General features: G+C 40.4%; 2 protein-coding genes across 2 annotated transcripts; one reads left to right on the forward strand and one right to left on the reverse strand.

The window, feature by feature from the left end:
• The first annotated feature begins 1,988 nt into the window (after positions 1 to 1,988).
• On the forward strand, positions 1,989 to 5,772 carry adprs (ADP-ribosylserine hydrolase). Its single transcript, XM_062440365.1, has 6 exons — positions 1,989 to 2,309; positions 3,302 to 3,398; positions 3,622 to 3,829; positions 4,111 to 4,298; positions 4,452 to 4,552; positions 4,849 to 5,772. Exons 1-6 carry the CDS (start codon positions 2,123 to 2,125, stop codon positions 5,238 to 5,240), a joined length of 1,173 nt encoding a protein of 390 aa, XP_062296349.1. The 5' UTR covers positions 1,989 to 2,122; the 3' UTR covers positions 5,241 to 5,772.
• A 738-nt stretch (positions 5,773 to 6,510) lies between these two features.
• On the reverse strand, positions 6,511 to 11,368 carry zmp:0000001267 (b(0,+)-type amino acid transporter 1). The gene is made up of 6 exons (XM_062440479.1): positions 10,668 to 11,368; positions 8,275 to 8,408; positions 7,989 to 8,122; positions 7,776 to 7,896; positions 7,591 to 7,678; positions 6,511 to 7,476 (listed from the first exon to the last, which is right to left on the reverse strand). The coding sequence occupies exons 1-6, from the start codon at positions 11,364 to 11,366 to the stop codon at positions 7,246 to 7,248; spliced, it is 1,407 nt and encodes a 468-aa protein (XP_062296463.1). The 5' UTR covers positions 11,367 to 11,368; the 3' UTR covers positions 6,511 to 7,245.

An 11,368-nucleotide genomic window follows, 5' to 3' on the forward strand; every position in this document is an offset into this window, starting at 1 on the left:
AAATTAACTGTCATAACTGTATGCAAAAGACAGCACCCACAAATGAAACACCTGCTTTCGACTTCCTATTAAATTAAGAAATCCTTTAAACCGACTAAATAAATACAAAGGAGAACAAGTGAAAGAAGGAATACTGTAGCCTGGTTACCGTAATTTCTGGTGATGGGTTTTCTATATTTTCATCCAGATAGTGAGAGCAGTTGACAACTAATGGTAGCTTTTTCTAACACAATGATACTTTTATTTATTATTATTAAGTGCAAGCTATTGTTGTACATGCATTACATGTTCTTATAGTCCTCACATGTAACATCTCATGGCTTTTTGAAATGTTCAAACATCTTCGTGTCACTACGGTAAAAGCTGACAGAAATGTTTGCAGAGAAATGAAAGCCAACTATTGTGTTATTACATAGACTATATAAAGATGTCTCTATATACAGCCTATGCTTTATGGTTATACTTTTGTTTGCTCATCTTGACGTCAAAAAGCCTAAATCATAAAAGATTAAGATCTCTAAATGGTTTAAATCTTTTTGCAGTGATTGATTTTTTTTGCAGGTTATGATATCACCAACTCAAAGTAATGGTTTATCATTATTATTATTACTAGTTCTGTTCAATACTGTCTATGGCTATAAGGGGCACCACAAAAGTGTTTCTATCTATCTGAATGGGTTCAAGGCGTGATCTATAAAATGTGTAGGCCCCCACATTTTTCACAAAAAAATAAAAAAGTTAAAAATAGGCCCAATTACTCACCTGAGGGTTAACTTGATAGCATTAATCACATAATTGTAATGGGCTATATATGTTTTGTATCACTGTTAGTGTAAGAAATAAGAAAAGATACAGCCTACAGTCATATATTGATTGATTTATTCTTGATTTGTCACACTGTTCTTAAATCTGTGCACTGAAAAGCAAATTGCACAACTAATGCACAATTAAGAGTAAGATCGATAACCAACGGAGGGAAGACACTGTTCTTTAAATTTTACTAAGTTTTAGTATTATAAATCAGTTATCTTTTTTGATAATTTACTGTTAAATCAGATTCACTTCTCGTCAGTTTCAGAGCTCCTGTCCAGCAGAGGGCGAGCTTCACAAGTGTATGGCTGTACCGTATACCGTAAGACTAAATGTATGCGCGCAAAATACAATTGTTCAAACGACACGGGGAGAGTGAGCTCATGATTGGAAAGTACCACATTTAACTTTTTTTTTTAGTATGTCCAAAAATTTCCATTAAGCCATTGAGGAACGTGTATCGTAACCCACCCAGAACATCTCTGAGTTAGGATAATGCAATTATAGCGTAAAACAGTACATTATTATCATTATTTTTTGTTTTCTTTTAAAAACGTTTCTGTTTGGAGTATGTCTGCAGTTTTATGTGTCAGTGCTGTTTTAATTTGAGTATTTGGAATTGTTTTGCTAAAGAAAAAAGGTGAGCTCCTCGACAAGACAAAAAAAAGCTAATTGGGCACATCTTATGTGTCCCTGTTTAAATCTTTTAATATCAAAGTTTTAACACTGTTTGTCTTAAAACAACAAAAAATGGAAAAAAAAGTGTTCAAATCTGTAATCACTCATCCTGTACTGGCTATTAAAACAGAAGGATGACATTGAATGTTGCCCCCCTTGCATTGTAAGTGCATTATCAAGGGATCTTCTAATTGTCACACAGTATGAACAGGGGGAATGATTACAGCAAAAAAAAAAAATCTGTTTCAATGTTGATCTGGGCTCCTGAATGTTGCTTTAAGAAATACTTAAAAAAGTATGAACCTGTCCTTTAAAGAGTAATTTCTGTTTCGCATTTATTGTATCCACTTCGGTATCCAACTCAAAGCCTTGTATAGACGTACAAACCCTAGAACAGACTGCAGCATGCTTTTTAATCAAAGCTCAGTCTATTAATCAGCATTTCTATGTGCCACGACCTAAACAGGTCAAACAAGCGTCAAATGGTTTTCAGGAAGCAGTAGAGAGGGACAGCAGAGCGGACATTAGTTGTTGTTGTTGTCACTTGTGCTGTATCCTTTCTCTGGCAGTCTGGTCAGCGGACCAGCGGAGTGTTTTCTCGGTGTAGTTCACAGTCTTGTTCTCCGGCGGATGAATGGCAATGGCGGCAGTGAGAGCGGCGGCAGCGGGGGGCCCGGCGTCTTTGTCCCGGTTCAGGGGTGCGCTGGTGGCGGCTGTGCTGGGAGACTGTGTCGGCGGAGAGTTTGAGGGAGCGGAGGAGGTTCCCATGGAGAGTGTGCTGCAGCATCTTAGCAGCCTGGACGATGAGACGAAGGGAAACGGTCAGTGGAAGCATGTCAACTCAGTATAGAAAGTGAAACACCTGGTTGCAACATACTGGTTCCTCTGTCTATAATCTATCCACACACACACACACACACACACACACACACACACACACACACACACACACACACACACACACACACACACACACACACACACACACACACTGCTTTACACTTCAGCTATGCTAAACTGTGCTGCAGAGGTGCTTGAAAAGTACGAGAGGCTGTTAATGCTTTGCAAGCCTGCACCAGTCAGACATATGATACTAAACTGGGGCGTTAATCTAGGTCAATACAGTGTTATATAGGCGGTTTAACACTTTTGTAATCATGCATTTATTCTGAATAGCTCATCCTAATTTAATCTACTATAACTGACTGCAAAATATGAAAACAATAGGAAAATAACAGAAGCCAAAGTGATGTTAGAAAAAAAGCAGCATTTCACATCTGACAAACTCAGTATCATCTAACATTTTATTAATTGGCAAATGGTGAAAAGGAAATATTAGTTTATTACAATTGGAATAATAATGATGATGATGATAATAATAATAATAAACATTGTTTAACACATTTTACATGTGCTGTACAACATGAATGCAGTAGCAGTATTGATGCTTTAGAGCAAAAAGGCAAAAAAAAAAAGAGAAGGACCTCAGGTTATGTGAATGTTCTTTGTGGATCTAACAGTTCACAGATTGGTGTATGGTCATGTAATTCATTTAATATGTGTAAAGAAATAAAACAGGTGTAATAATGTAATCTCATCTTGTAGTACTAAGTTCAAACATTGCAGTTTTAGTTTTGTCCAAACTGTAGCCTGTTGAAGACTTTATGATTGAGGAAGTTGAAAAGTGCATCTGCAAAAGAATTGGTTAACTTCTGTCAATGCAGTAATGATTTCAGCATTGCATAGATGCTTATATAGGGTTTCTCTCTCTTCTGTGTGTGTGTGCGTGTGTGCGTGTGTGTGTGTGTCATAGGTATCCTCGAGTACAGTGATGACACTGCAATGGCACGTTGTGTGATCCAGTCTTTACTCGCCCGGGCCGGCTTTGATGAGCAGGACATGGCTCGCAGGTCTACAAATGCACACCGCTGACACTTTTCTGTATTGTGGAGAAAATATTGTTTCAAAGGCTTAAACAGTAAACTGAAAGCAGTGCTTACACACACACACACACACACACACACACACACACACACACACACACACACACACACACACACACACACACACACACACACACACACACACACACACACACAGAGAGAGTGAACCCCTGATGTCTCGCCCCTCTAGGTTCGCTAAGGAGTACAGCACATCTCCAGGTCGTGGTTATGGCTCTGGGGTGATCCAGGTTTTGAAGAAGCTGTCCTCCCCTCAGCTCAATGACGTATACCAGCCGGCCAGGGACCAGTTTAATGGTCGAGGATCTTTTGGGAACGGGGGGGCCATGAGGGCGGCCCCCTTCGCTCTGGCTTTCCCTTCTCTGGCTGATGTTAAAAGAGTGAGTAGTGGGCATCTTTGTAGGCTAAGCCACATCCTTGCTGACGTACACATTTCCATGAATTATAATGTTTGTCATTTCATCACCAGCCACTTCATTAGTAACACCTGTGCAATCTAATAATACAACAGCTCTGCCATAAATTCAACTTTAATGAAGCTTATACATTTTCAGTTTTTGTTGACATTGTCAGGAAGGTGATAATTCTACTTTATGTTTATTATTGAGGTCGCAGTGGTGGTTCTTTTATTTCTTTATTCATTTTTCTCTTTTCTTTCCAGTTTGCCCGTCTTGGCGCCATGCTGACACACTCCTGCTCTCTGGGCTACAACGGGGCGGTGCTGCAAGCATTAGCTGTCCACCTGTCCCTGCAGGGGGCGCTAGACCTGCCTCAGCAGTTCATCAGCAGGCTAATCACAGAGATGGAGGAAGTTGAGGATGACAAGGCATCACAAAATGATGCTAGGATGTAAGTGCTACATTCAAAAGGAGGCTTCAGCACAGATCTGATAGAGTCTAGTTGTGTCTGTCTGCAGAGGTTTAAAATATAGTTTTAAGGCCCAAAATGACCAATTCAAGCTGGACTAGGAGTGTTGTCCTTTAACATGATGTGTCTGTTCAGCCTGAAGGAAGCAGAGAAGCCGTTTTGTGAGCGCCTTCACAGAATCAGAGACCTGATGAGCAGGAGCAAGGTCAGCATAGAGGAAGTCATCTCTGAACTGGGTCAGTATCTGTCTCCGATCTTTGTGACTGTCTGTTTGATCCTGTGTGAAAAAATATGTCCAATCGTCCTTTTCTGTCCCTCCATTTCCTGCATACTACCTCTATATTCTTACACATATTTTTTATACTGGTGTATCCAAGGCTACAACTAACAACTATTTAAATAATTGATTAAATCAGGAGAATCTTGATTTACTTTCTTGATTAATAATTGTCAGAATTCATTGCTAGATTAATTTCTGCAACTCATATTCTAGTTTTTCACATCACTCAACATTTCCTACCTTTCCATCCAGGTAACGGCATTGCAGCACTCCATTCAGTCCCTACTGCAATCTTCTGCGTCCTCCACTGCCTGCAGCCCCGGGAAAGCCTCCCAGAGAACTACTGTGGCGTGGAGAGGACAATAGCGTACAGCCTGGCTCTGGGAGGGGACACAGACACCATAGCCTGCATGGCGGGGGCCATCGCCGGGGCCCACTACGGCATCGAGACCATTCCTCAGCCCTGGATAAAGTGCTGCGAGGGGGCGGAGGACGCAGACATGGACGCAGAGCGACTTCACATGCTGTATCACAAGTCATCACAGGTGGACGGGAGCGAGGCAGGGGGACGGAGCCGTGAAGACGCATCTGAAAAGCAGTCAAAAACTTCTAACGGCACAGAGAAGAAGAAAGGATCAGAGTGATGAGTCATATGAATTTTGACAAAAGGACACACACATACAAATTAAACACTTACACTTTTTGGACTGAACTGTGTTGGTTAACTGAGAACCTGTGATTAAGGGCAAACTACTCCATCACTTACTTATTTTACTCAGAAAACAGCTTTTTTTTTTTTCCTTTTCCTAATTGGATCAGCAGGTATTGAACAAAAATACTGAGAGGCTATTTTTTCATGAAATGAAAAATATAAAAGTGTCAGATTATTTAAAAAAATGTGGTCTGCATGTGCATACACATTACATTATACACACACACACACACACACACACACACACACACACACACACACACACACACACACACACACACACACACACACACACACACACACACACACACACACACACACACACACACACACACCTCTCCCATACCTGCTCTACCCTGTTTTGTGATGAACAATCCTTTGTCAAGTGAAAGTTGCACAGTGAATTGGCCATGTCTTGTTTATCCTTCCAGTGTATAACAATTATTTAATAAAGTTTTTTTTTAAATTCACAGAATCTCTTTCGTTTGTTTTTATTTGAAATTTAAGAACCCAACAATTATTTATACAACAGGTCAACAGAATTTCATGTTTTATGTGAAATCTTGTAGCCCAATAAAACTGCTCCTGAATTTCAGTAGACGTTGTCAGTAGCAAAATAATGGCATATTAATATTGAGTCATAGCAAATTATGAATCATGTGCTGATATCTCTCTACTAAAGGAAGGACTCCGTCTGTCTGTATGTCCTTTCTGTATCTCTTGAATTGTTCATCTGATCGACTCCACACTTCGTGCGTTTATGGCTGGGGACCCAAAGGAGCACAGTGACGAAATGGGTGCAATTTGGACATTACGATACGTTTAAAATTAATGAACTTTGAATATGACAGTGATCAGTGAGCCTCTCTGCTCTGTGCAGGGGCAAGACAGAGCTTCTTCTGCTGACTGACTCCTGTATGTCAGGGAGGTCTGACACGAGTGAAAGAAAAGTGCTCCAAAAGAGAGAAAAGAAGACGGCGACAACAGAGCCCCATGTGTATAATAAGTGTGTATAATATAAGTTACTTAGTTAGTTTCAGTTTCACATGTTCTACGTGTTGAGGTTGCAGCCGGAGGCCAAACAATCGTCCTGTTCTTAAAAGACATTTTGAGCAAAAAACACAAACCTTTTCCTTTTATACACTATTCCAGATGCATCATTTTATTGAAATAACAAGTAGCGTACATGTAACACATAATATTCAAAACACTGTAATAACAAAGTAGTTTCTTTTTTCTTTCTTTTCTTTTAATTTTTGCTTCATGAACCTTGGAAGAGCTCCAATATTGTGACTTTTTCCCCCTTGTTGCTACAAAGGAGAGCATTTAACTTTTGGTGCTTTTTCTCACTCTAGTATCAGTGCAAAAGTTTGGAGACAGTGAGAACTATCTTTAGTTTTTAAATATTGTGCAGGAACAGAGGGAGTAAAGATAACTCTTATTGCTCCTCCAAAATCTCTCTCTCTATATATATGGTGAGTTTTTTGTTGTTAAATTTGTGCAGACTACTTTTTTATGGATCTTTGGTCTGAAACATTAACACAAAACTGAAACAGAAATCAATCAAATTCATGACAGCAGAAATTCACATCTGTTAAAGTGCAGGTTCTGCTAAGCCGCATGAGATAAATTGTTGCACATGCAATAACATTTTTATTTCTTATTCTGAAACATTTATTTCTTTTCAAATATGCTGTCCAGTTCTTCAGGAAGACTGCCAGCACAGAGGAGAAAAACTAAGTGCACTTGTGCAAAAAAACAATATTTCAGATTGATTCTAAGTCAGTCCAATGTAGATATTAAAATGTGTGTGCGCATGGTAGTATAGAGAAACGGGAGGAAATATTTAGTGGCAACTGAATGTAAACTGCAATGTTTCATGAGTGTCATAACAAACAAAAACTGCAAAAACTGAACAAACGTGTTTTCCGTCTGGATCACAGGTTTTTCTCGGCCGGGGCGACCTCTAAGAACAGCTGCAGGAACACTGTCAACTTGTCCAAAAGGCCTGGGCAGACTTTGTAATGAATGAAGGGTATGTAGACTATGACTCCACTCAAAATAAATAAAGTCACATAGAGGTATTCAATCTGAGGATCGTCTACGATGGGTGCCAGCACAAGGAATACTGCTGCAATGAGGACCAATATGGGCAGAATAATGGGAACCTGTTGAGAGAGGGAGAGACAACAAGAGCACACAAGCTGATTCTCATCTGCTGTTCAAGAAATTTAGTGTTTGTTTACGATGATGAGTTTTGAGAGCAGATGTGTGATACTGACCCTGTATGGCCTTGGCAGCTCTGGCTTCTTAATCTTGAGATATATAAGTCCAGACAGGGTGATGGCATAGAAGATCCAGGCAGTGAAACTGACAAAAGCAATGAAGAGAAATGTCAGACAAATACTGTGGGGTTGGTTTTTTTTTTCTCAAAGAAAGTAAGAATAAATGCAGAGCCAGCCTTCACCTGAAGAAGTTGACAATACTCTGGAAGTCTCCAGGGATGAGCACCAGCAGGGAGACGGCTGTGGTGAAGATCAATGCTGGAGATGGAGTCAGTCTGCGAACGTGAGCCATGGCCAGAATATCTGGCTAGAAAACAAACACGAGACTGGGTGAAACTCTGTTGCAGCAATCTCATTTTAAAACAATGATGCACATTTTCATAAGGCAGAAAGACTCACCATGTGTCCCTCCCTGGCAGCAACAAAGCACACACGGCCGCCGCTGAAGAACGTCCCGTTCAGTGAACCAAAAGCAGACAAAGCTGCAGCTACTGACATGATCCACCCCCAGCTTCCTAACACCTTATTCCTGTGGAAAAGGATTTAAAGTTCTCACAAAAGCTTAACAGAATAAAACCCCTTTAATATTAAGCAATTTAAACATAAGAAACAGCAAGCTAAACTGTCAATCTGTGCCTGTCTACATCGATCTGTCAACATCAACATCAGCTGCTGTCTTACCCCCACGTAACCGCCACTGCATTGGAGGACATGAGCTCTTTAGGCGTCATTACTGTCATGTAGCTCACATTCACCAGCAGATATAAGCCAGTCACCAGGGAAATGGCTATCATGACAGCTCTGGGAAGATTCACCTAAAACAAAAAGAGTTGAAAATGTGCTGTATGGAGACTGATTTTGTTCTTTCCCCCCCGAAATGTTTACTTTTTACAAGTATGGCTGGTTCGTTTTTCTCCAGGTTAGTTGATTTACAAGGTTTGTGGGCCAAGCAGAAAAAATGGTTAAAATCTGGTTAAAAACCTCTGTATCACACCTTCTCTTGTATACAAAAGAAATGCAGATTTGTGTTATGTCTGACATGGTTAGAGCTTTCAAAGTAGATGAATAACACAACTTGAACACTTGAATGTGAAGTCTGTGTAGTCTGTGCAGTCACAACATTTTTTTACCCTTTCGTATGAAAGTGCTTTAAGCATTCAGCTCAAGTGGCTGATTGTGGGTTCTTCTTGACCTGCCTTGAACATTAAATGTTATCTCTCAGAGGGTTTAACCATTGTCAATAAACTGAAAATGATTTACATTACAAGGCCTAGATTCCCACAACAAGGTTCACATTTACATCATACTAGACTTTTACTTATTCTAAAGTATTTTCTGAACTAATACAATCATAAACTACCTATTGTGTGAGAAAAGTTAGCAAAAACTAGAGTGGTGAAGGAAATTCTTTCATGACATAAATAATGTTTTTTATTGTTGAATAAAAAGTTCAGTTTACCCCTTTTTCTCTTGTTGCTGTATGTTTCTACTTTATATCAATTGCACCAATACACATGCTAACATCACCTTTGTTACAGGTAGATAAGACTGCAATTGCACCCATAAAAAAAGTTGTTTTTTACAATCACACTCACAATGCCCATATGTAATGTATTACTAACACCTCTAACAGTTTAGTTTCAGTCTATAAAGAACATTTCAAGCATTTTATCTGAAGAACTAGATTGACAAATGATTGTGGAATAAGCTTATGAAAAGGAGGACGTTAGAACATAACACTGTTCATCTTCATATTTAGATAGCCATCCTGTTGTACTCATGATTCATTCGCTGAATCATGCATGCACAATCCAGTTTTCGCAGTTTTACCTCTGGTCTTTTCATTTCCTCAGTGACATAGTTCAAGTTGTACCAGCCGGCATAAGACCAGAGTCCTTGATAACAAGCCATTCCCAGAGTACTCAAAGAATACTGAGTGCCTTTAAATGCATTCTCAACTTTTAAATTCTCCACAATGACACTGCTGCTCTGTATGACCTCAACAATCCCTCCAATTACGATGAATGTTAACGTCAGCACCTTGGCCACCAAGAAGACCACCTGGATTCTGATGGCAATGCGAACATTCAAGATGTTGACTGTCGCAACAATCAGTATGGCCACAGCAGCAACACACTTTACCACCAGCAGCGGAGGGTTGCAGCCCTCATAAAATGGTGCCAGCGCATACTCTGCAATGCTGAAAGACATTGCTGCAATGCTGGATGGCTTCACAATGAGGATAAAAGTGATCGCTGCAAAGAAAGCAGGAAATGAACCGTAGATCCGCAGTATGTAGATGAAATCCCCACCAGATTCAACAATGATTGTCCCAAGCTCGGTATAGCAAAGCGCTGCACACATAGCTACAACTCCAGAGAGAGCCCAGATCACCAAACTGGCTCCAGGGCTTCCCACATAGGCCAATACAAACTGTGGGGACATGAATATACCAGATCCGATCATGGTTCCCGAAACAAATGCTATTCCCCCAATTAATCCAATTTCCCGCTTCATTTTCAGGGCTTCAAGTTCTTTGTCAGCCATGGCCACAAATATTAGAGAGCAAAAGTTACTGTAGTTGCTTACAGAGCAGACGCCCGCACCTAAAGACTGTGCCAATCTGGACAGACAAAAACAGGCAAAACATTACAGCTCAAGGGGCACTAAACCTGTTCAAGGCCGGTTAGTTTAATGTAACATTAACTACATTGTATCCCTAGCTATTTTATGAAGCAATCCCTTATCTGGATATGAATTTCCTTGTATTGGATTGGCGGCTCAGTTCTGTTAATTAAATACTAACCTCAGCATATCCACACATTATATAATTTACTGTCAATCCATTTACTGGAAGCTTCGAAGATAAAAGGTTGAATAATAAAATGCATAATCTTAAAAAACAAGGGGATTGGGTGCTCCTGGGTAACGTAAATTGTTCAATGGCAGACAGGTTGTCCAGCAAAATCAATGAACACTGAATGAGAAAAAAAGAATAGAGTTTAGCATGGTTGATTGCACAAAAAAATCATTTAATCTCTCAATTCAATTTAATAATACTGTGAAACTCTTACTTCTGGATGTTTCAACTCCTCAGTTAAATAATTCAAAGTGTTCCAGCCATCATAGGACCACAAGCCCTGATAGAAAGCAATGCCAATGGAGCTGACACCAACATTTGTTCCCTCAAATGAGTTATCAAAGTTCCCAGTGTTGCCCTGGAAAAGCATCACAACACCTCCCAAGATGATCACTGCCAGTGCCATCATTTTGACTACCATGGAGACCACCTGGATGAATGTGGCCAAGCGGGCACTCAGACAGTTTATTATGGCCAGCACCATGATTACTCCTGCAGCTACGCACTTCAACACCAGCTGTGGAGGGGTACAGCCATTGTAAAAGGGGGCCACAACATATTCAGCAAAGCTCAGAGCGATTCCTGTGGCACTGGCAGGCCTCATGACAATGATGAAGCTGAAGACAAAATTGAAGGCTACCACTTTCCCGAATGTCCGAAGAATGTAGATAAACTCTCCTCCAGACTCTGGAATGACTGTTCCCAGCTCAGCATAGCAGAGCCCACCCAGCATGGCTATCAAACCACAGCAGGCCCATATGATCAGACTGGCCCCAGGGCTGCCAATAGTGGATAGCACATATTGGGGAGATATGAAGATCCCAGATCCCATCATGGTCCCAGCAATGAAAGACACAGCTCCAATAATCCCAACATCCCTCTTTAGATTGAGTGTCTGCTTGTCACCCTCCATTG

The sequence above is a fragment of the Scomber scombrus genome, chromosome 19 (assembly GCF_963691925.1).
Source record: "Scomber scombrus chromosome 19, fScoSco1.1, whole genome shotgun sequence".
NCBI classification, from domain to species: Eukaryota; Metazoa; Chordata; class Actinopteri; order Scombriformes; family Scombridae; genus Scomber; species Scomber scombrus.

Coding starts and splice junctions, on each gene's coding strand:
- adprs (XM_062440365.1), top strand. CDS start 2,123: ATGGCAATGGCGGCAGTGAGAGCGGCGGCAGCGGGGGGCCCGGCGTCT. Junction 2,310..3,301: donor CGATGAGACGAAGGGAAACG/GTCAGTGGAAGC, acceptor TGTGTGTCATAG/GTATCCTCGAGTACAGTGAT. Junction 4,553..4,848: donor GGAAGTCATCTCTGAACTGG/GTCAGTATCTGT, acceptor CTTTCCATCCAG/GTAACGGCATTGCAGCACTC.
- zmp:0000001267 (XM_062440479.1), bottom strand. CDS start 11,366: ATGGAGGGTGACAAGCAGACACTCAATCTAAAGAGGGATGTTGGGATT. Junction 8,409..10,667: donor AGGAGTTGAAACATCCAGAA/GTAAGAGTTTCA, acceptor TTTTTGTTTTAG/GTGAATCTTCCCAGAGCTGT. Junction 7,897..7,988: donor CAGGGAGGGACACATGGTGA/GTCTTTCTGCCT, acceptor TTTTCTAGCCAG/ATATTCTGGCCATGGCTCAC.